The sequence below is a fragment of the Salmo salar genome, chromosome 20 (assembly GCF_965601325.2).
Source record: "Salmo salar chromosome 20, fSalSal1, whole genome shotgun sequence".
Taxonomy (NCBI): Eukaryota; Metazoa; Chordata; class Actinopteri; order Salmoniformes; family Salmonidae; genus Salmo; species Salmo salar.
The window spans coordinates 66760887-66787753 of record NC_138310.1 but is presented as its reverse complement, the minus strand read 5'-3'; the positions used below and the strand labels follow the sequence as shown (position 1 = coordinate 66787753).

The 26867-nt window shown below is 43.8% G+C and overlaps 2 protein-coding genes across 7 annotated transcripts; one reads left to right on the top strand and one right to left on the bottom strand.

Annotated features, from left to right (window-relative positions):
• Positions 1-502: 502 nt before the first annotated feature.
• LOC106581129 (serine-protein kinase ATM) lies at positions 503-14628 on the bottom strand. Of its 5 annotated transcripts, none has more exons than XM_014162945.3 (10): positions 14267-14628; positions 12603-12720; positions 11505-12514; positions 4551-4666; positions 4323-4449; positions 3961-4136; positions 3671-3827; positions 3186-3370; positions 2834-3000; positions 503-972 (listed from the first exon to the last, which is right to left on the bottom strand). In XM_014162945.3, the coding sequence occupies exons 3-6, from the start codon at positions 11799-11801 to the stop codon at positions 3990-3992; spliced, it is 687 nt and encodes a 228-aa protein (XP_014018420.1). In that variant the 5' UTR covers positions 11802-12514; positions 12603-12720; positions 14267-14628; the 3' UTR covers positions 503-972; positions 2834-3000; positions 3186-3370; positions 3671-3827; positions 3961-3989. The 5 variants fall into 5 exon arrangements, with proteins under 5 accessions (XP_014018420.1, XP_014018419.1, XP_014018421.1 ...); XM_014162944.3 differs by having other exon boundaries at positions 2834-2968; XM_014162946.3 differs by having other exon boundaries at positions 2834-2960.
• LOC100286556 (protein NPAT) lies at positions 14624-26867 on the top strand. 2 transcript variants are annotated; one of them, XM_014162942.3, is made up of 17 exons: positions 14624-14798; positions 14997-15115; positions 15248-15308; positions 15413-15491; positions 15601-15641; positions 16366-16584; positions 16757-16832; positions 19786-19897; positions 19990-20081; positions 20213-20294; positions 20416-20512; positions 20666-20785; positions 20904-22457; positions 24229-24341; positions 24475-24565; positions 24663-25975; positions 26172-26867. In XM_014162942.3, exons 1-17 carry the CDS (start codon positions 14762-14764, stop codon positions 26250-26252), a joined length of 4287 nt encoding a protein of 1428 aa, XP_014018417.1. In that variant the 5' UTR covers positions 14624-14761; the 3' UTR covers positions 26253-26867. The 2 variants fall into 2 exon arrangements, with proteins under 2 accessions (XP_014018417.1, XP_014018416.1); XM_014162941.3 differs by having other exon boundaries at positions 19774-19897.

Genomic DNA, 26867 nt, shown 5'->3' with positions numbered 1-26867 from the left:
TCAAGAGCAACTACCAAGACCACTCTTCAAGCATAGGGGAGACAGTACCTGTAGGGTAAAATCTCCCAGACAGATCTTTGTCAGGGTAGATGACCAAGGGTCGGAATGGGTAAAGGTAAAGTGTCCGAAAACCTAACTTCAAAGAGTAACTCGTTTGAACGCCCCTAGCAACACCCTAAGAAAGGCTATTTTATAAATGTAACACTTACTGTTATACTTGCCTTTCTTGCACTAACATTTGAGCTTGTATTTTCTTACTAGCAATGATTTTGCTGATAGCTGCTTAATTCAGAAAAGTTTATTTTTGCGGTTTTACTTAAGTTTAATGCACTGACTAAATTGTTCTGGATTAGAACGTCTGCTAAATTACCAAACTGTAATGTAAAATGGATACTTACAACACTGAGCTTTATACTGCCCTGCTGGACAGTCTTACCACATCACACCACTGACACTGCGAGCATCGCCACACGCACAGCTAGAGGACACTGGAGGGTGAGTATAAGGATGGTCGGAAGGGAACAAGTTTTATTCATCAAATTGAAGTGAATGACGTATGCCAAGGTCTTAGGGTAGATGCCGAATGATAAGAGGGGAAAAACAAGTACTTAAGTAGTATCCCAGCAACCAATAGAAGGAGCACACTGATGACAGTGGTCCCTATGTACTTGATGGATGAATTCTTCTACATTCTTCTTTAACATAATCAAAGACCTACTCATTCGTACTACTAAAAAGGCTTTAAACGCAAAACATTTGTTTCTCAATTACGATATTACATTAGTCTGACAGGAAAAGGGCAAAATGTATGCATGTAACAACTGTCAAAAAATGGAGGTAGCGCTATCAGGAGGTGCAGGGCCCAGTTCGTGTACAAACTGGGGTAGTTCCTCCGCAGAGGGGTTGAGTGGAGGGCCCCCCCTTACCCTCATGGAAACCCTCGTTAGGGGCGTAGGGACCTGACTCCTGGTACTGTGAAGAAGACATACAAGATTTAAAGGTCAAGTGAAATTAAAAATTTTGACCACTTCTGCTACAATGTAATAACTACATTTAACACACTAAAAAAGGCAATTAAACATATCAGAACAATTCAGGAACACCACAAAGATTTGACTCTTTAGGTAGAATTTCCAGTTTGTACGTGAATGTCCTATGCAGAAGACAGTGAGGAACTTACTGGATTAGTGGTAATTTTGTCTTAAGGAAACCTTAGGATAGACAATTATATTATATACTTTTTACAATTCTTGGAAGTCGATGAAACAAAACAATTCAGTCATTCTTAATGTCCACGGTGTAGGAAATAAGACACAGAAAACATCCAAAACTGCATAGGCACATTCTATAGGTAAGAACATTTTTATAAAAACACTTACTTGCAAGTCTACCTGTTGAGGTAAGTCTACATCTCCTTTGAGTCCATTCATTCAACACTACACTAAACAAACAGGTGTCAGGTCTGTATGAGTGGTGGCCCTACTAGCCACTCATGTGGAACTTTACCGCCCCCATTTAAAACACCTCAGATTGACTGGAGGGAGTAAGCTCTCAATTTGTCTCTCGTACAAGAGCCTTTCCATTTGTGTTGTACTGTAGTTTTGAATAAGCCCTCCAAGAAATATATGAACAAAAATCAATTATCTTTATCTAACATCAGCTATTTATTATCCTATGATACAATGAACCTATACTAGTACAAAATTCTCTTAAAAAAGAATCAAATAGATTATATATCAGACATTTGATGAAAATAATTCTGAGCAACACAAGAAAACTACTCATATAAACGTTGCATTAGAAACCTAATAATTGATTACAGTCTGGTTGAGAGAATGCTAAGACCGTGCAAAGCTGTCAAAAGGGTGGCTACTTTGAAGAAACTCAAATATATTTTGATTTGTTTAAAACTTTTGGTTACTATATGATTCCATATGTGTTATTACATAGTTTTGATGTCTTCACTATTATTCTACAATGTAGAAAATAGTAAAAATAAAGAAAAACCCTTGAATGAGTAGGTGTGTCCAAACATTTGACTGGTACTGTACATCAGAGGAATAGCCAAATGTTTAAGAAAATATTTGTTGTAGGTATAGTAATGATTGTATTGTGGAGAGCAGAGTAGGGGCGGCAGGTATACCATGTGACATGGTGTATACATACATTACAGTGCAAATTCTATGCAAAATGGCTGCAAAACATCCTATTGCATAACAAAAATCCCCTTATGTCAGGTGATAAATTAGTGAGGGATCCACAGATGATCAAACCCATTCTCTACCTTGATCTCCATCATAGGAATGACGACATCATATAGGTTCTTTATCGGCATAATGGGCAGGTCAAAGGGGAGGGCTTATACAGAGGAACACAAGGGACAGTAACTTCATACACCAGTAAAAGCCCAAAAGTCATTTATGAAGGTGGTTGTGTTTTTTTAAATTTAACCCTTATTTTACTACATAACTTGACTGAGAACACATTCTCATTTACAGCAACGACCTGGGGAATAGTTACATGGGAAAGGAGTGGGGATGAATGAGCCAATTGGAAGCAGGGGATGATTAGGTGGCCATGATGGTATGAGAACCAGATTGGGAATTTAGCCAGGACACCAGGGTTAACACCCCTACTCTTACATTCCATGGGATCTTTTAGTGACCACAGAGAGTCAGGAAAACCAGCACACTACACAGGCTAATGTCCCCAATCACTGCCCTGGGATCTTTTTTTAGACCAGAGGAAAGAGTGTCAGGCAGATAAACTCTATAGTTCACAGGTGCATTTATGTTTTTGGCTTCTGTTGCCTATTGAAACATATTAGTCTCACCTCATTGAGAACATCATGGAAACCCACATCCTCTGCCACTTTAGCAGACATGTTTGATCTCCGTGCAGGCAGCCTGCTGGTTCACGAGAGGCAGAAACTAATAGGATGGGATCCTCTTCACACCTCCCTGAAGCACTAATAGTAAAACAAACTGTAGTTTCTCTCATCTAAATGGGAAGACACATTAATGCTGGGAAGACACATTAATGCTGGGCAGCCTGGGATCCAAACTGATTGTGAAGAGAGATTTCAGTTTGGAATGGAGCCCAGACTAAACAAAAGGTGTAACAAACAATCTTGTATCAATGTAGTGAGTATTGGGTGATGTTAGTTAGTGTGATCAGTAACTTACCCTCATGTCATTGTCTGTCTTGATGTCAGCGTTCTCCAACCACAGTGAGGCCAGGCAGAACACCCAGTTGTCGTGCTCCTCACCCTGCTCCAGACACTGGATGTAGTTCTCTACAGGAAGTTCCTTCTATAAACCTGCAGGTTGGACAGAGCCCTCTTTTCCAGCTTAAACTCCCACTGCACCTTCTGTGTATACATGGGGAGAGGGAGTTGCAATATCACACACACAGTAGATATTGAGCAGAGAGGACAGTGGAAAATAAAATCTTCACAAAGCCCGGAGGAGGCCACATCTCTCTCATCACCTGTCACCCATACTCAGAAGGCATAGCACATGAGAGAAAAAGAAGAGCAGCGAAAAGAGGGGAATGCGAAAAGAGAGAAAGAAAGAGGAGTCCGAGAGAAAGGAGAGAACAGGGAACAGTGTAATACCTACTTTGAGCAAATTATTCTGAGAGTACTGGCCATGTGATACAACCATCTTACCTGCTGTGAGATGGCAAGTTGGTTGGTCACCTGGGCAGTGAGTACCAACAATGACCTGTAGGTGGCAGTCCAGTGTCGTCACAGAACTACACGGCCGTGGGACACAGAGGTCAGTAGGTCACAACAGGGAGAAACTACGGCTCGACAACTTGTCCAACTGGGCCGACATGACAAAACAAGAACAGGTAGAAAAACAATTAACTATTAGAGAGCAAAAATGACGAGTCTCTCCATCGGATGTGTGAGAGAGCAGCATATTGTGTGTGTGTGTGTGTGTGTTAACCCCTAACCTGCGGTTGATAAGTGTGTCGATAATGTCTCAGAGGACGAAGGCCCAGGCTCCCCCAGGCCGTCCTTGACCTCCCTGAGCAGCAGACTGACAAGCATGTGGTACATCAGCAGGATGGTGCCTCTCGTAGGCATTGATCGTCTCACATGCCTTCTGACACACCGCCAGCAGGATCCTCTAGATGGAGATCTAGAATCAAAACAGAATCCGGATTCCTTTCCAGATTAAATGTGTGTGTGTTTTTTTTTTTTAACTGGGCCCAGGAAACCACTCAACTTTGTAAAGCCAAATTCTGTTCCATTGTGTTAGAAGAACATTCTACAGCAATTGCAACACAATTATGAGACAGGGACAGCATTTTACCAGTGTCTTGGATAAAATGGCCACCAGGGACTTGTGACTGGCACTGTGACATTTGCTGAGGTAGTCCAGTGTGGCTATGTTAATATTGGAGCTGAAGGAGGGTGGGTTTGGGGCTGGGTCCAGTTCCCTAGAGAGAACATGGAACATATCATCACAGACAATGAAAGGTTGTGAATGCAAGTAAGTGTGGTTGTGGAGTGGTAAGGAGTGATGTGTAATGAACATTACCCTAAGCACCTCCTCAGGTCCCCTCTGCCCCCCTTAGTAGCAGCCTCATCATACAGGGTCATCAACAGCTCCACCACTATGTCCGCCAGGTTACTGTGAATCAGGCTGTCGATTTGCTGTGGAAAGTCCAACAGTGATACAGAAAGTTAGGTCTGTCAGAGAGACAGACATTAAGACTGCTTTTACAGCTTCTACTGCAGGTTCACTTGGCTGCTGCTGGTTGTAGTTAGCACACCCTGAAAGGGTTGGCATACAAGGCACCAGGGTTGGGGACAATTCCATTTCAATTCAGCCAATTAAGTGAAAAGGACTGGATCCCAATCCTAGTTTATACAGGGCATTCGGAAAGTATTCAGACCCCATTACTTTTCCTACATTTTGTTACGTTACAGCCTTATTCTAAAATGTATTAGTGTTTTCATCTCATCAATCTACACACAATACCCCATAATGATAAAGCAACATTTTTGCAAATGTATTAAAAATATAAAACTGAAATATGACATTTACATAAGCATTCAGAACCTTTACTCAGTACTTCGTTGAAGCACCTTTGGCAGCAATTACAGCATCGAGTCTTCTTGGGTATGACGCTAAAATCTTGGCACACCTGTATTTGGGCGGCAGGTAGCCTAGTGGTTCGAGCGTTGGTGACCAAAAGGTTGCAAGATTGAATCCCCGAGCTGACAAGGTAAAAGTGTTGTTCTGCCCCTGAACTTGGCAATTAGCCCACTGTTCCTAGGCCGTCATTGAAAATAAGAATTTGTACTTAACTGACCTGCCTAGTTAAATAAAGGTAAAATAAAAATGGGATCTTCTCCCAGTTTTCTCTGCAGATCCTCAAGCTCTTTCAGATTGGATGGGGAGCGTCGCTGCACAGCCATTTCCAGGTCTCTCCAAAGATGTTAGATTGGGTTCAAGTCCAGGCTCTGGCTGGGCCACTCAAGGACATTCAGAGACTTGTCCCGAAGCCACTCCTGCTTTGTCTTGGCTGTGCGCTTAAGGTCATTGTCCTGTTGGAAGGGGAACCGTTGCCCCAGTCTGAGGTCCTGAATGCTCTGGAGCAGGTTTTTTTCAAGGATCTCTGTACTTTGCTCCATTCATCTTTCCATCACTCCTGACTAGTCTCCCAGTCCCTGCCACTGAAAAACATCCCCACAGAAGGATGCTGCTACCATCATGTTTTTTCCCCCTCACCTTTATTTAACCAGGTAAGCTAGTTGAGAACAAGTTCTCATTTACAACTGCGACCTGGCCAAGATAAAGCAAAGCGACACAACAACAATACAGAGTTACACATGGAATAAACAAGCGTACAGTCAATAACACAATAGAAAAAAAGTCTATATACAGTGTGTGCAAATGGTGTGAGGGGGTAAGGCAATCAATAGGCCATAATAGCGAAGTAATTACAGTTTAGCAAATTAACACTGGAGTGATAAATAGCAAATGATGATGTGCAAGTAGAAATACTGGTGTGCAAAAGAGTAGAAAAGTGAATAAAAACAATATTTACATTTACATTTAAGTCATTTAGCAGACGCTCTTATCCAGAGCGACTTACAAATTGGTGCATTCACCTTATGATATCCAGTGGAACAACCACTTTACAATAGTGCATCTAAATCTTTTAAGGGGGGGGGGGGGGGGTTAGAAGGATTACTTTATCCTATCCTAGGTATTCCTTAAAGAGGTGGGGTTTCAGGTGTCTCCGGAAGTTGGTGATTGACTCCGCTGTCCTGGCGTCGTGAGGGAGCTTGTTCCACCATTGGGGTGCCAGAGCAGCGAACAGTTTTGACTGGGCTGAGCGGGAACTGTGCTTCCTCAGAGGTAGGGGGGCCAGCAGGCCAGAGGTGGATGAACGCAGTGCCCTTGTTTGGGTGTAGGGCTTGATCAGAGCCTGAAGGTATGGAGGTGCCGTTCCCTTCACAGCTCCGTAGGCAATCACCATGGTCTTGTAGCGGATGCGAGCTTCAACTGGAAGCCAGTGGAGAGAGCGGAGGAGCGGGGTGACGTGAGAGAACTTGGGAAGGTTGAACACCAGATGGGCTGCGGCGTTCTGGATGAGTTGTAGGGGTTTAATGGCACAGGCAGGGAGCCCAGCCAACAGCGAGTTGCAGTAATCTAGACGGGAGATGACAAGTGCCTGGATTAGGACCTGCGCCGCTTCCTGTGAGAGGCAGGGTCGTACTCTGCGAATGTTGTAGAGCATGAACCTACAGGATCGGGTCACCGCCTTGATGTTAGTGGAGAACGACAGGGTGTTGTCCAGGATCACGCCAAGGTTCTTAGCACTCTGGGAGGAGGACACAAGGGAGTTGTCAACCGTGATGGCGAGATCATGGAACGGGCAGTCCTTCCCCGGGAGGAAGAGCAGCTCCGTCTTGCCGAGGTTCAGCTTGAGGTGGTGATCCGTCATCCACACTGATATGTCTGACAGACATGCAGAGATGCGATTCGCCGCCTGGTTATCAGAAGGGGGAAAGGAGAAGATTAATTGTGTGTCGTCTGCATAGCAATGATAGGAGAGACCATGTGAGGATATGACAGAGCCAAGTGACTTGGTGTATAGCGAGAATAGGAGAGGGCCTAGAACAGAGCCCTGGGGGACACCAGTGGTGAGAGCGCATGGTGCGGAGACAGATTCTCGCCACGCCACCTGGTAGGAGCGACCTGTCAGGTAGGACGCAATCCAAGCATGGGCCGCGCCGGAGATGCCCAACTCGGACAGGGTGGAGAGGAGGATCTGATGGTTCACAGTATCAAAGGCAGCAGATAGGTCTAGAAGGATGAGAGCAGAGGAGAGAGAGTTAGCTTTAGCAGTGCGGAGAGCCTCCGTGACACAGAGAAGAGCAGTCTCAGTTGAATGCCCAGTCTTGAAACCTGACTGATTAGGATCAAGAAGGTCATTCTGAGAGAGATAGCAGGAGAGCTGGCCAAGGACGGCACGTTCAAGAATTTTGGAGAGAAAAGAAAGAAGGGATACTGGTCTGTAGTTGTTGACATCTGAGGGATCGAGTGTAGGTTTTTTCAGAAGGGGTGCAACTCTCGCTCTCTTGAAGACGGAAGGGACGTAGCCAGCGGTCAAGGATGAGTTGATGAGCGAGGTGAGGTAGGGGAGAAGGTCTCCGGAAATGGTCTGGAGAAGAGAAGAGGGGATAGGGTCAAGTGGGCAGGTTGTTGGGCGGTCGGCCGTCACAAGACGTGAGATTTCATCTGGAGAGAGAGGGGAGAAAGAGGTCAAAGCACAGGGTAGGGCAGTGTGAGCAGGACCAGCGGTGTCGTTTGACTTAGCAAACGAGGATCGGATATCGTCAACCTTCTTTTCAAAATGGTAGACGAAGTCATCCGCAGAGAGGGAGGAGGGGGGGGGGAGGGGGAGGAGGATTCAGGAGGGAGGAGAAGGTAGCAAAGAGCTTCCTAGGGTTAGAGGCAGATGCTTTGAATTTAGAGTGGTAGAAAGTGGCTTTAGCAGCAGAGACAGAAGAGGAGAATGTAGAGAGGAGGGAGTGAAAGGATGCCAGGTCCGCAGGGAGGCAAGTTTTCCTCCATTTCCGCTCGGCTGCCCGGAGCCCTGTTCTGTGAGCTCGTAATATGGGAATGAGGTAGGTAGATTGGGTGGGCTATTTACAGATGGGCTATGTACAGTACAGCGATCAGTTAGCTGATGTTTAAAGTTAATGAGGGAAATATAAGTCTGCAGCTGGAACGATTTTTGCAATTCGTTCCAGTCATTGGCAGCAGAAAACTGGAAGGAAAGGCAGCCAAAGAGGTGTTGGCTTTGGGGATGACCAGTGAGATATACCTGCTGGAGCGCGTGCTATGGGTGGGTGTTGTTATCGTGACCAGTGAGCTGAGATAAGGCGGAGCTTTACCTAGCAAAGACTTATAGATGACCTGGAGCCAGTGGGTCTGGTGACGAATATGTAACGAGGGCCAGCCGACGAGAGCATACAGGTTGCAGTGGTGGGTGGTATAAGGGGCTTTGGTGAGAAAACGGATGGCACTGTGATAGACTGCATCCAGTTTGCTGAGTAGAGTATTGGAAGCTATTTTGTAAATGACATCGCCGAAGTTGAGGATCGGTAGGATAGTCAGTTTTACGAGGGTATGTTTGGTGGCGTGAGTGAAGGAGGCTTTGTTGCGAAATAGGAAGCCGATTCTAGATTTAATTGTGGATTGGAGATGTTTAATATGAGTCTGGAAGGAGAGTTTACAGTCTAGCCAGACACCTAGGTATTTGTAGTTGTCCACATATTCTAAGTATGAACCGTCCAGAGTAGTGATGCTAGTCGGGCGGGCGGGTGCGGGCAGCGAACGGTTGAAAAGCATGCATTTGGTTTTACTAGCATTTAAGAGCAGTTGGAAGGAGTGTTGGGATGGTGCCAGGTTTCCTCCAGACGTGACAGTTGGCATTCAGGCCAAAGAGTTCAATCTTGGTTTCATCAGACCAGAGAATCTTGTTTCTCATGGTCTGAGAGTCCTTTAGGTGTCTTTTAGCAAACTCCAAGCGGGCTGTCATGTGCCTTGTACTGAGGAGTGGCTTCCGTCTGGCCACTCGGCCATAATGGCCTGATTGGTGGAATGCTGCAGAAATGGTTGTCCTTCTGGGAGGTTCTCCCATCTCCACAGAGGAACTCTGGAGCTCTGTCAGAGTGACCATCGGGTTCTTGGTCACCTCTCTGACCAAGGCCCTTCTCCCCCGATTGCTCAGTTTGACTGGGCGGCCAGCGCTAGAAAGAGTATTGTGGTGGTTCCAAACTTCTCCATCATTCATAAATGGAAGGCCACACTGTTCTTGGGGACATTCAATGCTGCAGATTTTTTTTTTTTTACCCTTCCCCAGATCTGTGCCTCGACACAATCCTGTCTCAGAGCTCTACGGACAATTCCTTCGACCTCATGGCTTGGTTTTTGGTCTGGAGGCGAAAGAAACGCACGCCTGTTTAGGCAAGGTGCTGGCTAGCAGTGCAAAACAGAAAGCCACGCACTCTAGGTGCTCAGATGCAATAATTCACTTACCCAATAACCAACGTTTCGACAGACAAGCTGTGTTCATCAAGCTATAATGACAAACACTCTGAGTCACTAGTTTATATAGTTTCAAAAGACACACACAGGTGTCTGTAATCATGGCCGGGTGTGGCATGATATCATATATGCACTGTCAACTGTGGGACCTTATACAGTGGGGGAAAAAAGTATTTGATCCCCTGCTGATTTTGTACATTTGCCCACTTACAAAGAAATTATCAGTCTATAATTTTAATTGTAGGTTTATTTGAACAGTGAGAGAAGGAATAACAACAACAAAAATCCAGAAAAACGCATGTCAAAAATGTTATAAAATGATTTGCATTTTATTGAGGGAAATAAGTATTTGACCCCTCTGCAAAACATGACTTAGTACTTGGTGGCAAAACCCTTGTTGGCAATCACAGAGGTCAGACGTTTCTTGTAGTTGGCCACCAGGTTTGCACACATCTCAGGAGGGATTTTGTCCCACTCCTCTTTGCAGATCTTCTCCAAGTCATTAAGGTTTCGAGGCTGACGTTTGGCAACTCGAACTTTCAGCTCCCTCCACAGATTGTCTATGGGATTAAGGTCTGGAGACTGGCTAGGCCACTCCAGGACCTTAATGTGCTTCTTCTTGAGCCACTCCTTTGTTGCCTTGGCCATGTGTTTTGGGTCATTGTCATGCTGGAATACCCATCCACGACCCATTTTCAATGCCCTGGCTGAGGGAAGGAGGTTCTCACCCAACATTTGACGGTACATGGCCCCGTCTATCGTCCCTTTGATGCGGTGAAGTTGTCCTGTCCCCTTAGCAGAAAAACACCCCCAAAACATAATGTTTCCACCTCCATGTTTGACAATGGAGATGGTGTTCTTGGGGTCATAGGCAGCATTCCTCCTCCTCCAAACACGGCGAGTTGAGTTGATGCCAAAGAGCTCCATTTTGGTCTCATCTAACCACAACACTTTCACCAGTTGTCCTCTGAATCATTCAGATGTTCATTGGCAAACTTCAGACAGGCATGTATATGTATTTTTGAGCAGGGGGACCTTGCGGGCGCTGCAGGATTTCAGTCCTTCACAACGTAGGTCTACAATCTTGTCCCTGACATCCTTGGAGAGCTCTTTGGTCTTGGCCATGGTGGAGAGTTTGGAATCTGATTGATTGATTGCTTCTGTGGACAGGTGTCTTTTATACAGGTAACAAGCTGTGGTTAGGAGCACTCACTTTAAGAGTGTGCTCCTAATCTCAGCTCGTTACCTGTATAAAAGACACCTGGGAGCCAGAAATCTTTCTCATTGAGAGGGGGTCAAATACTTATTTCCCTCATTAAAATGCAAATCAATTTATAACATTTTTGACATGCGTTTTTCTGGCTATTTTTGTTGTTATTCTGTCTCTCACTGTTCAAATAAACCTACCATTAAAATTATAGACTGATCCTTTCTTTGTCAGTGGGCAAACATACAAAATCAGCAGGGGATCAAATACTTTTTTCCCCCACTGTATATACAGGTGTGTGCCTTTCCAAATCATGTCCAATCAATTGAATTTACCACAGGTGGACTCTAATGAAGTTGTAGAAACCTCTCAAAGATGATCAATGGAAGCAAGATTGACCTGAGCTCAATTTCGAGCCTCATAGCAAAGAGTCTGGATTACTCATGTAAATAAGGTATTTATGTTTTTTATTTTAAATAAATTTGCAAATGTATTTCTAAAAACCTGTTTATGCTTTGTCATTATGGGGTATTGTGTGTAGATTGATTAGGAATATTTATTGTGTAGATTTATTATAATAAGGCTGTAACGTAACAAAATGTGGAGAAAGTGAAGGGGTCTGAATACTTTCCGAATGCACTGTACATGATAACATCCTTCAGAGTTTCAAGCACATCCAGCTGCAGGCACAGAGACTCCCAGCATCTCTTCCTCACCGGTTTTCCCAGGCAGTTGTAGTCCTTGAGGAGGTCATAGACCCTGTGGGCCTTCTCTCGCTGCTGGGCCACTTGGGTGTCCTGGCCCGACAGGACAAAGTAGGGCAGGATGTTCACCATGATCTTACGGAAGCAGTTGGCCAGCAGCTTCTTCCAGTCATTACCCAGGTGGGTGCCAATGGACTTCACCTGCTCAAAGTCATCCAGGAAGACCAGGTGTGGGATAAGGACCTGATAGGAGGAGCTGGGAGAAAATAAAGAAACAATGAATAAATCAATCTTACGTAGATGCACCATTCCTTCCTTCCTTAAGGTGATCTGACATGATTGAATAGGAGAAAGCAATATGGTAGAAACTCTGCTTTTACCTCAATTCACTCCAATTCTGTCAGATCAGTAAATTCACTAAAAGTAATTTTATTGACATACAACTTATGGGATAAAGTATAATGTAAACTAAGCATGTGCAACTAGCTGTAGAAGAGAGTGGCGTGATTGAGCAGAGTGTAGGGGAAGGACTCCAGGGTATAGCCAGGCTAGCCCAGCCACTCTGCCACCAGGTAATCCAGGTGAGAGCTGACAAACCCCTCCAGTCTCCTGTAGCCCAGAACTCTGGACACACTGCCCAGGATCTACATGGGGTGAGGGACAAACCAGATTAACATTCAGTCTGTCAATATCATAGCATACTGATAGTAGTAAGACAGATGCTGCATGTAGTGACGGTGGAAAGGCTGAGTTATCCACCTACACTATAAAGTGCTTTCAGTTTAAGAAACATTAATGCAATACATCATTTATGAGACTGTAAATACGTGTAGCCAAATGATTTGCCCTCAGCTTTTTGATGAGCGGCTCCTCTATGTTGTTCTCCTTGTAGGACTGGAAGAGGGCGAAGAGGGACTGTTTCTCACAGACGGGGCTGCAGCACAGCACCACCGACACATTCTTCAGCAGCGTGGCCTTGCGGTTAAATGTCTCGTCCTCAGGTATTCAGGAGAGCTGCTCTTCTGTGACACGCCAGGGAGAGCAGGGGGATAGTGAGATGGACTGGCCATAAAAATGTCTGTCAGAGTAACATGTGAAACACAGGTTTACCTGGAGCCTCATCCCTTCTTAGGCTTTCAGGTAGACGTTCTCAAAGGCTGTCTGCTGGCATTTCAGAGGAAGTATCTTTCTCTTCTCCAAGCTGTCCGATGTCATCTCCAAGAACAGCCTATGGATGGAAGAGAGCATGCATGGTAGACATGTTAAACATGTAAATATTAACTTTTTAACTTCAGAGACATTAGCCTCTGATGGCACTAAGGCTGGTGAGAGTGTTCCATTGGTGAAATGGCTGAGGACACCATCACTCCCTTCACTTTCACCATGGAGTCAAAGGGCATCTCGTCGAAACTGAACTGCAGGTACATGCTCTCAATCTCGCTCAGGACATCTTTCGCTTTCACTTGAGTTTGGTTTTGAGTCACAGCACTTTAAGCTGAGGGAAAGATTGAAGGTGGCATGAAATCTATGGAGTGGCGCAGTGGTCTAAGACACTGCAGCTCAGTGCAAAATGCGTCACAGCAATACCTGGTTCGAATCCAGGCTGCATCACATCCAGCCGTGATTGGGAGTCCCGTAGGGCGGCGCACAATTGGACCAACATCGTCCGGGGTAGGCCGTCATTGTAAATAAGAATTTGTTCTTAACTGACTTGCCAAGTTAAATAAAAAAATGTTGACACTAACCAGGTTTTCATCCAAACTTTTTATGCGAGTAAAGTACATGACAGAAAGTGTCACGACTGGCCTGATGGAAATAGCAAATTTGTCAGTCAAAACTTTAATTATGCGAGAAAGGTGGGATGTTTTTCTGTCAGTAAAATTAATTATGCGAGAAATGGCAGTGGAAACACCTTTATGCGCCAGTATTGATATAATAACCTTCATATCGTAGTAAACTTGGAGTCATGTGAGGAAATGTTGTGTGGTCCTCCCACTACAACTAGGGAAAGCATGCAGTTTATTAGGCCACAGATTAAATAAATGATGATGAACTTCACAGGGTGGTCAAACAGTGAGAATGCAAAGCGATGATGGATTTAATCAATGTTGTCAATAAAATAGTAGCCTGGCTACACCTCAGTCACCTAATAGTGGGATTTGGGTGTTAGGTTCTAAATAAACAGAGTAAAAACTAACGGACAACTAGGAAAAGCTCAAACCAAGTTTAATCACCCAATAGGTCAGACAGCTAAACAGACAAAGACATGTTCCCACCAGCAAAAGTATATATACCCCATTTTAGGTAGAGTCTCCTCCTTTTCTCTAAACATTACATCTTTATTGCTAGGCAGGAAATTAAGATGTGGGTAATAAACTGTTCCTTCTCCCTTAATGTGACCTGACTTGACCTCGGCCCCCATTCCTCACTAATCCACAGCTATCCACCCTTATCAGTGACCGCAACCATGTGATTGCCTTTCCCTTATTCAATAACATTCCAAGCCCCTGGCTCATATCCAAACTTAATTGACCCCACCATATACATTCCTCCTAGAGATAACCATTAACTTCTGGTGTAGCAAGTATTTCAAATTACAACCCAACAACTGAAAGCAGACTGTGGCCCTTCTTTCCATAGGATAGCTGATGTCTAAAAATAACATGTTCTGCATTCCCCTCTCTCCCTCAGTACCATGAACAAGGATATTTCATAGTTCAAGTTTAGAATTAAAAACCCATCCGGGTAATAAACTGTGTAGGAAGACATACTACCTGAAGACTGCATCCCAGGCGAGCTGCTTGGAGCCTTTCGATGCTCTAGTTCCCGAATGTGGTGCAGCTCCTCCACTGTGTCAGGAGATCAGATGAGCCGTCTGAAGCTATAAGCCTCTTTCTGTATACAAGAACATAATGTTTTGTGCACAGATGCAAAAGCCACCACCAGTAATAACAATCATCAAAACAAACTCCAATGACAAAACGGATATCAGCTTATATATGTAACGTCGTGGAAGTAACTTGAAATGAGCTAAAAACTGAACGTGGACACTCCCCATTGAAACACAATTTCCCAAAATGCACATCTTCCAAATATGATGGAAATTCCGGGTTACGTGTGCTCGACTTCCCCGCCTTTTCACGTATCGTAGGATGTTGCGTACAAAACACCCTGGATGTTTTGACCAAATGTAACGTTACTTTCTTTATTCGCGATTAATTTATTCTTACTTGATTTTACAGATAATGTAACTTGTACTTGTTGCAGTAATGTTGCTTCCGTCTGACATAGCGCGGCTCGTTTTAGGTAAGTCTGAACTGGGTCCTGTTTGTATTGCTAGCTAACCTAAAGCTACCTAACTAACGTTATCTGCAATATCCTGCTGGTGATATTGCATCCAGGGCTGCACTGTAGTAAGCCAACATCAATATGATTTTGACTTCCTCTTACTGTGGCAAGCTAAGCCTCCAATTCTGCTACTCTTGTACACTGTTTTTTTTACAGGATACATGCAACAAGAGGGACTGTGTTCTACAAGCCAGGCATTCATTCGTGAAAGCCCCAATTTGAAGGAGTACGCAGAACACAGCTCAGATGATGCAACTATTCCTGCTTGTGTTTTTGTAAGTTTCTTAGTTCATACTGTATATAGCTGTGTTCAACTCTGACTGTAATGACTATATAGTTACAGTGAGTTCGTTAGTGGATTAACGTTACTTAGCTAGGTAGCTAATTCATGTGTACTCCCATTGCAGTCCCTCTTTGGAAAAAACCTGACAACTATTTTGAATGAGTATGTTGCTGTCAAAGCTAAAGGTAAGCGTAACCTCTGACCTCTACCACTTTCAGTAAATGAGTACAGGACTTTAACGTTTATATTTTATTCTTGGTTGTCACACTTCCCTGCAATTTCTCCTTAGAGACGATTGAAGAGACTCAGATACCTGTCATGATGACATCATTGTGGAAAAAGCTTGATTTCACACTCAATCAAATCAAGTAAGGACCTATTTTTATCTATAAAACGGCAAAGAAAAACTTGCCAACAGATTGCTGTTTGATGGTGTCACTTTCTGACATCTTCAATTCTACTTATTTCTTTTATTAGGTCGATGCAGAACTCCCCAGCTATTATCCAGAATCAAAGACGTAAGTGCTTTATTAAATATTCTTGCACATTAAATCATTATGATCTTAGTACTACCTCTGAACTTGGATTTCTTCATTGCCTCTTTGTAATGTTGTGGCTCAAGCCGTCAGGCAGAGTGCTGAACTCCATGGCTGTATGACAGAGGTCCCTAATTACATTCAGCCGTGGGCAGTTTGTTTTCCATGGGCGAGGGGCCGACCTGGAACATAGTGTAAATCATTTGGAGTGGCTGTGGTTTCTGGATTCAGACTTGCTGTTGCAAAAAATACGAAGATTTCTGCGCATGCAGGATCTACTAGCCTATCTCCTTTCAGTTGCTGCTCAGTCGCTTGTGACGCTGCCACTTGTTCACAAAACAGCAGTCAATAGCGATTTAATGTAATTTTTTCATCCTCATTGCAAACATTGTCTAAACAGTAGGCAGACTGCTGGCTATATGGCAGCATAACTATAAAGATTACATCACACAAAATGCAAATTGTTTTGTACACTGCAAATTGACCGCAAGAATCCCAAACAGAGTATTTGATCAAAATCATTTTAAACCTTCATTACATTGGTATACGATCACATATTCCTCTCTGTTTATGCGTAGGAATACTAATTTCCAGGTGATTTTACAATATTTTGTATGTCAAAGCGATTTGACATAAATTCACCCACGGGCTGTCTATTGGAGAAACCTGCTGTATGATATGATTCATAAGCATATTTCCTCTGCAGTCCGCACACGTAATGGGATCGTGAACATAAGGGGGCGACAGAGAGTCTTATCATCAACTCAGTCCCCCAGCTCTGGGTTTCTGTCATCGTCGGCCCCCACGTCGACCCAGGGCATCGCCACCCCAGTCTGCTACAGCTCCCAGCAGACCAGACCCTCCCCCATCTGCAGCATACAGCCCCAGATCCAAGATGGAGGACGTCTGCTCATCAATGTGAACCGTAAGTAAACTCATCCATGAGCAGCAGTGTACTGGGGAAGGTTGTTACAGTAGGTGTCTATCACATCTCATTTTAACTGGCAATTGCGGTCATCATTATGGACATTAATACCAACTTATAGGAAAGATTGTCAAAGCTTCATTGAATAATGGACACTTGCTTTTTATTACAGGGGAGTCACCGTTGCAAATAACAGTTCCAGACAACCGGTTAACCCCAGGACCATTATCCCCAGGGCGTCGGAAATGGTAAGATAGTCATTCTCATCTATTTGTTTACTTCTTTGTAAGTTCTTCTTACCCATGTGTAGATTGTAGGGATGTACCAATTCAAATTTCCCCCGATTTAAAAAAAAAAAAAAAAAAAAAAAAAAAAAAAACATGTTTATAGATTCAAGTGCATCGGACTGTGGACCCCAAACCGATCCAAATGTAGCATGCATCGGTCAGAAAATTGATTCAATCGGCGCTTCACTAAAATGTTTTGCTCATATTACGTTATTTTTCTACCTCTCATCTTTGGTGACAACTGATGCTTCAGTATCGAACTGCATGTGCCTTCAGAAAGTAAGTAGTCGTACCACTTGACTTATTCCACATTTTGTAGTTAAAAATGGAATTCAAAATGGAAATAGATTTTTTTTCTCACCCATCTACAGGCAATACACCATAATGACCAAGTGGAGAAAAAAATGACATTTTTGTACATTTTGTGAAAAATGAAATACAGAAATATATAATTTACCTAAGTATTCACACCCCTGAGTCAATAGTTTGTAGAAGCACCTTTGGCGGCAATTACACCTTTGAGTCGTCTTGGGTAGGTCTGTATCAGCTTTGCCCATCTGGATTTGGGAATTTTCTCCCATTCTTCCTTGTAGATTTTCTCAAGCTCTGTTAAATTAGATGGGGAGTGGTGGTGAACAGCAATCTTCAAGTCTTTCCACAGGTTTTCAATGGGATTCATGTCTGGGCTTTGGCTGGGCCACTCAAGGACTTAAACATCCTTGTTCTGTAGCCATTCCAGTGTTGCTTCAAATCAAATCAAATGTATTTATATAGCCCTTCGTACATCAGCTGATATCTCAAAGTTCTGTACAGAAACCCAGCCTAAAACCCCAAACAGCAAGCAATGCATGTGAAAGAAGCACGGTGGCTAGGAAAAACTCCCTAGGAAAAACTCCCTAGAAAGGCCAAAAACCTAGGAAGAAACCTAGAGAGGAACCAGGCTATGAGGGGTGGCCAGTCCTCTTCTGGCTGTGCAGGGTGGATATTATAACAGAACATGGTCAAGATGTTAAAATGTTCATAAATGACCAGCATGGTCAAATAATAATAATCATAGTAGTTGTCGAGGGTGCAACAAGCACGTCCGGTGAACAGGTCAGGGTTCCATAGCCGCAGGCAGAACAGTTGAAACTGGAGGAGCAGCACGGCCAGGTGGACTGGGGACAGCAAGGAGTCATCATACCAGGTAGTCCTGAGGCATGGTCCTAGGGCTCAGGTCCTCCGAGAGAAAGACAGAAAGAGAGAATTAGAGAGAGCATATTTAAATTCACACAGGACACCGGATAAGACAAGAGAAATACTCCAGATGTAACAGACTGACCCTAGCCCCCCGACACATAAACTACTGCAGCATAAATACTGGAGGCTGAGACAGGAGGGATCAGAAGACACTGGCCCCATCCGATGATACCCCCGGACAGGGCCAAACAGGCAGGATATAACCCCATTGTCCTGTTGGAATGTAAATCTTCGCCCTGTCTGTCATTTGCACTCTGAAGCTGGTTCTCATCAAGGATTTGCATGTATTTGGCTCCATTCATTGTTCCCTCTATCCTTACCAGTCTCCCAGTCCCTGCTGCTGAAAACCATCGCCATAGCATAATGGTAGGGATGGTGTTAGACGGGTGATGAGCTGTGCCTGGTTTTCTCCAGACATATTGCTTTGCATTCAGGCCAAAAAGTTTAAGTTTTGTCTCATCAGACCACATCATCTTTTGCCTTATGCTCTGAGTCTTTCACGTGCCTTTTTGCAAACTCCAGGCGTGCTGTCATTTGCCTTTTTCTCAGGAGTGGCTTTGGTTGGGTTCTTGTTCACCTCCCTGACAAAGGTCTTTCTTGCCCGCTTGCTTAGTTTGGTCGGACGGCCAGCTCTAAGCAGAGTCTGGGTAGTTCCATATTTGTTCCATTTCCCAATGATGGAGACCACTGTGCTCTTGGAAACTTGCAACACTCTGGAAATGATTTTATACCCTTCCCATCACAATAATATCGCAGATCTACAGACAGTTCCTTGGACTTCATGGTATAGTTTCTGTTCTGACATGCACTGTCAACTGTGGGACCTTTATATAGACAGGTGTGTTTTTATAAATCATGTCCAAATAATTGAATTGGCCACAAGTGGACTTGGATGCACCTCTGAGCACAATTTGGAGTGTTATAGCAAAGGGGTATGAATACTTATATTTCTGTATTTCTTTTTCAATAAATTTGCAAAGATTTCTAAAAACATGTTTTCACTTTGTCATTATGGGATATTATGTGTAGATGGGTGAGAGAGACAATCTATTTAATCCATTCTGAATTCAGGCTGTAAAATGTGGAATAAGTCAAGGTTATGAATACTTTCTGAAGGTACTGTAACGGTGTTGACAGTAATTGATCTACAATTCATTTTGCATGCCGAACAACACCAGGCAATATCAGTAGCCAAGTTAAACTGTGCGCTGATCAACGCGAGGTAGGCAGCCTGTTCTTGAACTTCCATATCTGTGTGGCACCTTCAGCATTAAAATACTGAAATGGCTTGCGTGATATTAGGCTTTATTAGTTGTCGCAACCTATGTCATTTGCTAGGTTATTGTTATCTATGCGCTGTTGAAAATGCTGTTTTAGTAAGCTACTGGTACGCAACTCTTATCTGGCTGTATCTGCTGAATGGGGCTTACAATAGATTTTATTTTGAGATGGGAGTGAAATCTAAAGTTGTGCTATATAGTCGTTGGCTGTGTCATAGCTAATTTTGCTTGGTTCAAACCGAATCGCACCGACTCGTTTCAAACTAAAACATATCGTTCCTGTAACATTGGAGCCCATGTATCTAGATGCATACCGAATTGTCTTGAAATGGAAATATGCATATCCCTAGTAGATTGAGTTATGATGAGAGTAATCTTCCCAGTGACTCCCCCAGGAGGAGAGGTGGGGGCTCCAGTGGATCCAGTGGGACTGGAAGAGCCAACATGGCGGCCAGTAGCCTGACAGCAGAGCCCCAGAGTGAAGAGGCAGTCACAGAGAATTTCCCTGTGAGTACAAAACAAAGTTAATACTCTGCAGTTGAAATACTGCTAACCCCAGTTGACTGATGTGAATTTATCATTAAATTGTGTTTTTGCAGCAAATGTTGATACAAAATGCAAGAGAGAGGATTCTAAATGACAAGTCCTTACAAGAGAAGCTTGCTGAAAACATCAACAAAATTCTAGCTAGGTAATAATAAAAGTAGATCTTCTTGAGTAACATTTGAACAGTACCGACATCATTACTTATTACATTTGGCTGTTGGGTAGAGTAGATATTATTTCTTACCTGTGCATGTGTTTCTTACTCTCTACTTGTAGTGATGTCAGTCCTCAGGCTTTAAAGGCATCATGCAGCACCATGGAGCCTGACCAGTCAATAGATGAAATTCTGGGCCTGCAGGTAATGTCATGTTCTGACAGACTTGCTATACCCCATTTCTCCATTCAAACTCACAGAACATTGTCTGTCTTTAGTGCATAGAGTGTGGATTTGTGCTTTCTACTGACGTTTTACTCTGCAGGGGGAGATTCATATGTCTAATGATGTTATACAAGACATTTTGGAGCAGACAGAGTCCGACCCAGCCTTCCAGGCTCTCTTTGACCTCTTTGATTACGGTAAACATTTTAATCTTTGCTGATGATTTATTCTAGATCATGTGCAGGATTTTGTTGCTCCTGACAAATGCATGAAGTGGGTCTGGTGATTGTTTGACTAAGATTTTATAAAATGTCATTATTCCACTAAATCTCTTGATTCTTTGCATTAAGGCAAAAGCAGAACCAGTGAGGATACTGAACAAGGAGCTGGAAACGTGAGCAATACCACCACAGAGAATGGTGAGACTGAGACTAGATGTATTGACGGCTCTCCTGAGACTGAAGACCCAGGTATGGACAAAGTCCTCATGACCTTTTAAATAATGCATGTTGGAATCATATACTAAACAATATTGATGCTTCATCAGCAATCTCTTTCTGACAATGGGGTTTCTCTTTCATTTCTCAGGCACTGGGCCTGAAAACTCGACATGTGGACAAGAAAATAGAGTAACAAAGTCCAGTCAAGAGCCCAAGAGTAAGAAAACAAGGAAATCTGCACCTCCGGTTTCAAGCACTTCAAAGGCAACTCCTGGACCCAGTAGCAGAGGGTTGAGAAGGGGAGCTATCTCAACAACTCCTGGACCCAGTAGCAGAGGGTTGAGAAGGGGAGCTAGCTCAACAACTCCTGGACCCAGTAGCAGAGGGTTGAGAAAGGGAGCTATCTCAACAACTCCTGGACCCAGTAGCAGAGGGTTGAGAAAGGGAGCTATCTCAACAACTCCTGGACCCAGTAGCAGAGGGTTGAGAAAGGGAGCTATCTCAACAACTCCTGGACCCAGTAGCAGAGGGTTGAGAAAGGGAGCTAGCTCAACAACTCCTGGACCCAGTAGCAGAGGGTTGAGAAAGGGAGCTAGCTCAACAACTCCTGGACCCAGTAGCAAAAGGGTGAGAAGGGGAGATATTGCAACTCGACCCTCAGCACGTATTGATCAACTTACCGCCGCTGCTTCTTCTGCCGCAAAGGACTCTGATAGGGTTGACTCAGGCTCCATCTTTAATCCGGATATATCAGGCGTGGATATAGATGAACCTCTGAATACTCCTCCTCTTGACAGTATAGCTCCGCCAGATGTCTTTGAGCCAGTCAGACAGGAGAGTGGAACAAATCGTCCGGCTTCAGCATGCAACACACCTTCATCTGAAACCAGGATGGTCTCTGCTGTGAAAAACATATTTAGCAATGAGAACACAGTGGGGGCTGATGGTAGACAAGTGATGGATAACCAAGCTTCACTTCTTAACTCTTCACCTTCCCTGTCCAATTCCATGCCAGTGCTGGATCAGTCAAACAAGGCTCCCATACAGGCCTCTAACCTGCCTCATAGGAATATTGCCCCTCCCAGCAGTGTAGGAATTTCACAACCTCTACCACAGACCATACACTCTATGGCTGTCCCCTCAACAGTTACAACAACTCCTGCTGCCGCAACCTTCATCCCCAACCCTACAGGCAAGGAAGTAGACCCCAGTAAGATTGTGGCCCTGAAGATCATAATCAGCGATGAGCAAGAGGAGCCCTCTAGTGACTCAGCCTTGAACCAGGCTGTGTCCAGCATCACTGGGGATAGGATCCCCACCATCTTCCTCTCCTCCCCCTCCAAGTCACCTGCTAAGGCCCCGGCCCTCAGTGGCGCCCCCATGGCTCAGGAGGAGACTGTGCAGGCGGTGAGCAGCTTACAGAGGACAGAAGTCCTCCAGCCAGCAGAAACCAATCCTCTTAGTGGGAAAGCAGGGGATGTGGCAGCATTGGCAGGGATGTCATCTGTGTTGACACAGCCTGGCTACTACATTCAGCTGCCCTTTGATTCAGCCACATCCACCAACAGCTACATCTTAGTGACAGACACAACAGCCACAGACCCCCAGTCCAACAAGGGGATATTACCCAGTGGCGCCCCACAGGTACAGAGTGTACCCCCTACCTCATATACTCTGGCCACTCCACCCCGCTATTCCCCTGGTAAGACTGCATTCAAATACTTAAAGATGCACTATTCAGAAATCGCTCCACCGTTTCCTGGTTGCTAAAATTCTAATAGTTCACCTAATTTCAGTTTGTGAAATATATTTTCCTTAACCAAAAATATTGTATTTTCAGCTTTTTGAAGCTGGTGTACAAAACCGAAAATAAAAGACGCAAAAATGAAACTTTGTCTCTTTCGAACGTTAGCCATTTGACCTTCGGTTGATCTGCATGGCAGAGTGGACTCTTTTCCGGCTTACAGCCTGGCCGTCAGTTGCCGAGTCATCTAAGAACGGGAAGCATAGAAATGGTGCACATAAAACAGATATACTGCTTGTTAGACTTGCTTTCAATAAGTGACAGATCTATAACACACATTTTTATGTGAATTTGGTTGGGTCGCCCAAAAAGTTACATATTGCATGTCAAATTGGGTGACAAATGAATGCGAAGTGTCACATTTTTTATTACGACGCATACATTTTCTGGCCATTTACCATCCTAAAAATTAGGAATAAGCAAAGGCTTTGATTTCTGGTCAAACAGATAGAAAGGGAGTCTTGGAAAACATCAACTAGAATAGGTCTTATAAGGTATTAGAAATACATCAAAACGCAATGTTAAAAAAATTATCCCTGCCAACTTATATCAACACTTTTGTATGTCGTTTTGGAGAAATTGTTCTGCCTTCTGTAAGTTTAAGAAACATTGCCATGTGCCTTGAAATTCCATGACCAAAAACTAGCATCTTTAATTTATTTTCTAATTTCTCTCCCTCTTGAGGGAAGATAATGGAAGTTCAGAAGTAACTTGAAAAGGTAGACCTCTGAATTAGTTATGGTGCTTTTACTGATAACACTTTTGTTTATGAATTATTAAGTGATTAAAACGCGAATTTGTGAAAAATCGTTAATGGAATTTCTGCTATTGAATTGGCTACAATGGGAAATCATAGTAGTCACAAACCACACTTTGGTTCACAAGATTGAACAGCACAGTACAGTAGAGAATAGTATATAGTTCAGTACAATTAGGAAAAGTAGAATACAGTACACAGTATTGCACACTAGAGTTGAGTACACAAATGTACTGTACTGAGCTCTACTGTGCAGTACTTTGATGTCCAAACTTGTGAAACATAGACGTTTATGATTGGTTCAAATTTGGTCCGGTCCTGACCAACCAAATTTGGTCTTGTTTGGGGGCCGAGTTCATTAAAATTATAGCCAGTGTGTGGAATAATACCCAAGTATGCAATGTGTACCTATTTAAGATACCTCACCATGAATAGAATGATATTCATATCCATAATTATGCATTTCTGTGTAGTACAAATCAGGGATCCATTATGAAATTCCGTTACCTCAATTCTGTTACCGTGTGTAAATCCACTTCACTTAGTGTAGTTCAATAACCAAAAGAGATTTTTTCAAAGTCAATAACTGACACCTCATTCTTTCTGCAGACATCGTTGAATTCTTAATTCAGAGCATATATTTAAACATATTGGGGAAAAGTAGACAGATAAAAAAAAAAAACAAAGGGGTGTTTTACCGAAATTCTGTTACCAAACTTTGCAACTGCACAGTTCTGTGTAAATTGTTAAAAGTAGTCTTTGTGCATGAACTTGTATGGTTTGTTAAACTTTAAAATGAATGTTTTTTTGTTTGGCATACATTTACAGTGGAATGACCCAATAGTCATCACTCACTTAATTTGCCATGCTGTTCTGCTGGTGGGAAATGTCTAACCAGTTATATCCTCCCAGGATCTAGACTCATCATATCTTCACCAGTTCAGCCCATGCTGCAAAGCATGGTGGTTCCTGTATCTGTTGTTGGGCAGAACAATGCAACACAGTTCTCAATAGTTCCTAATCAGGTGAGCATTCCTTCTTCTTTTTTTCTTTTTTTTTTGACTGTTTTACATATTTCCATTTAATCCTTTTTCTTGAACGAATAGGCTAATTTAGCTACAATAACATGTGCATCTTGTGATCATTTGTTTGTTTCAGTTGATAGCCATGCCTAGCCCTGCTTCAGCAAAGCCGCCAGCAGCAGTGAATACCAAGCCTGAACTGGCTCCCAAGGACACCACAGTCTCAGGTAAGGAATTGTGTTCAGTCCTCCATAATGTCATTGTCTGTTTACTGTTATCCTGTAATTTTATTCATAAATGTTGTTGCTTGCTTGTGCATTTCAGGAAAAACGGGAGCTTCTGGATTGAATATGGTTACAAAGCAGGTCCACCCGCAATCCTCTGAAAGCACAGGGCAGCAGAAGGTAGCAGTTGGCTCGAGCCCCAGCCATAGGAGGATGCTTCGCTTTGATGGGTCTGCTGGTGAAACTTCCACCTCCAAAGCTCCAGCAACAGCTACTCCTGTATCGCCTGTCCAACAGGTGGAGAAAGAGATGCCTAAATCCGCCTCTGCTATCTTGGGGAGCAGCAGGCCAAAAAGGAGAATAGAGACTGTAAGATGTACAGACAACACTCAAACATCATGGGCCGGAACAGAGACGGAGAAATCCTCCACTGTCCAAAAGCAGAAAGAACCTGTGAAAAAGACCCCTTCAAAGAGGGACGCAGATCAAAATGCTAGAGGTCAAAGTGCAAGTACCAGTAGATCTCAGAGTGCTGGTAGCAGTAGGACTGATGTCTCACAGTCAGAGTCCAGGAAGAGATCTCAATCAGCAGACAAGAAGGATGATGGTGGAGCAGGACCTAAGGATGCCCAGAGCTCCAGGTCCTCTTCCTCTGATCACAGACTGAGATCAGGGAGCAGGAAAGAGAAAGACGCATGTAGACAAGAGCCTACTGAGAAATCTCCTGCCAAGGAGCGGGAGGGACGGACAGAGAAAAGGACATCTTCTCAGGACCCCCCTCATGTCACTGCCAATAAGGAGAATGAGCTGGAGGGGGGAAGGCGAGAGCAGCAGCCAACACCAGCACCAAGAGCATTCAGCCCGGCCCCAGTGGGCTCACAAATCTCTGTCCCCCTGGCTTGCTCCAGCAAAATCCCCTCCAAGACCAGCCCACTGACCAAGCAGGCAGCTGAAATGCTCCACGACATCCAGGGTCTAAACCTTCCCTCCAGCCCTCCTAAGAGGCCAGGCATAGGCTGTCTGGAGCTGCCTCTTCCTCGGACCCCTGGCCGTCTCCAGGAGTCTCTATACTGCCCCAGGACCCCTGCACGTCAGAGGCTGGACAGAGACGGAGAGGGCACCCCCAGGCACCTGGTCCCTCCCACCACCCCGGACCTTCCCTCCTGCAGCCCAGCCAGCGAAGCAGGGAGTGAAAACAGCATCAACATGGCGGCCCACACACTGATGATCCTATCCCGAGCCGCCATTGCCAGGACAGGCACCCCACTGAAAGACAGCTTGCGCCAGGAGGGGGCTGGAACAGTGACCCCTGTAGCCTTCAAGAGCAAGAAGCGCAAGCAACCTGAGCCCCTGGCCAGCCCGCCAGCAAATAAAGATATCTCAGGTTCATCTGGCAGTAAGAAGAAAGCAAAGGTGAGCAAAACATACAGAATTTTCTATTCAATCTGTGTATCCTAATCTCTTCTGCAGTTCATAATTGAATGTAATCGCATCAACCCAGTCGTAGATATTTGGCATAATCTCCTGCATAATTCTCCTGCATTCGTTGCTTGTATAATGAGAAAGCACATTAAAACCACTGCATCTCTTTATGATTTGTACCCCTCAGAAACAGCAGAAACTAATGGATTCCTTCCCCGATGACTTGGATGTCGATAAGTTCCTGTCTTCACTGCATTATGATGAGTGATGGGTTGAGTTATAGCAGTTTGACAATGAGATGAGAATCTCCCAAACACTACCTACCTACTCTCCAGGAATTGAACAAGCCATAATTTACTGTCACAGTGCCTATGGTTAACCCATAGGAGTTAGGCACCTGTGGTCTAGTGGAGCATGTCCTCAGCTATTATTTTTTCTTCTATGGTATGTCTGCTTGTAGGGTTTGTCCTACATCCTTTGACTTAACAACTAATTATATTTGTGATGTATGTACTATATAGAAATTATTGCAGAAATGCCAAATTGAGAGCACTTTGGTTCCATTCAAGGACTGTAATGTTAAGAATGGTTTCCCAATCTTGTTGTATTAATAATTTCAAGAATTCGACCCTTTCCTTGGTCAATATTTCACTGTGTCTAAACTTTAAATGATCCACCCAACACACTATGGCTGTGGTTAGACAGGCAGCACAATTCTGATCTTTATTTCACTAATTGGTATTTTGACCAGATCAGCTGTGAAAAGATTGGTCAAAAGACCAATTAGTGGAAAAAATGTCAGAATCGGGCTGTGTAAAATAAATTTGTGCAGATGTTTTCTTTACTAGTGATTTTAAATTAAATCTTGTTTTAGAAAAATCGA

Coding starts and splice junctions, on each gene's coding strand:
- LOC100286556 (XM_014162941.3), top strand. CDS start 14,762: ATGTTGCTTCCGTCTGACATAGCGCGGCTCGTTTTAG. Junction 15,309..15,412: donor TGTTGCTGTCAAAGCTAAAG/GTAAGCGTAACC, acceptor ATTTCTCCTTAG/AGACGATTGAAGAGACTCAG. Junction 16,585..16,756: donor TCTGCTCATCAATGTGAACC/GTAAGTAAACTC, acceptor TTTTTATTACAG/GGGAGTCACCGTTGCAAATA.
- LOC106581129 (XM_014162945.3), bottom strand. CDS start 11,801: ATGGTGCATCTACGTAAGATTGATTTATTCATTGTTTCTTTATTTTCT. Junction 4,667..11,504: donor ACAACTGCCTGGGAAAACCG/GTGAGGAAGAGA, acceptor GACTTTCCACAG/CAAATCGACAGCCTGATTCA. Junction 4,450..4,550: donor GACCTGAGGAGGTGCTTAGG/GTAATGTTCATT, acceptor TGTTCTCTCTAG/GGAACTGGACCCAGCCCCAA.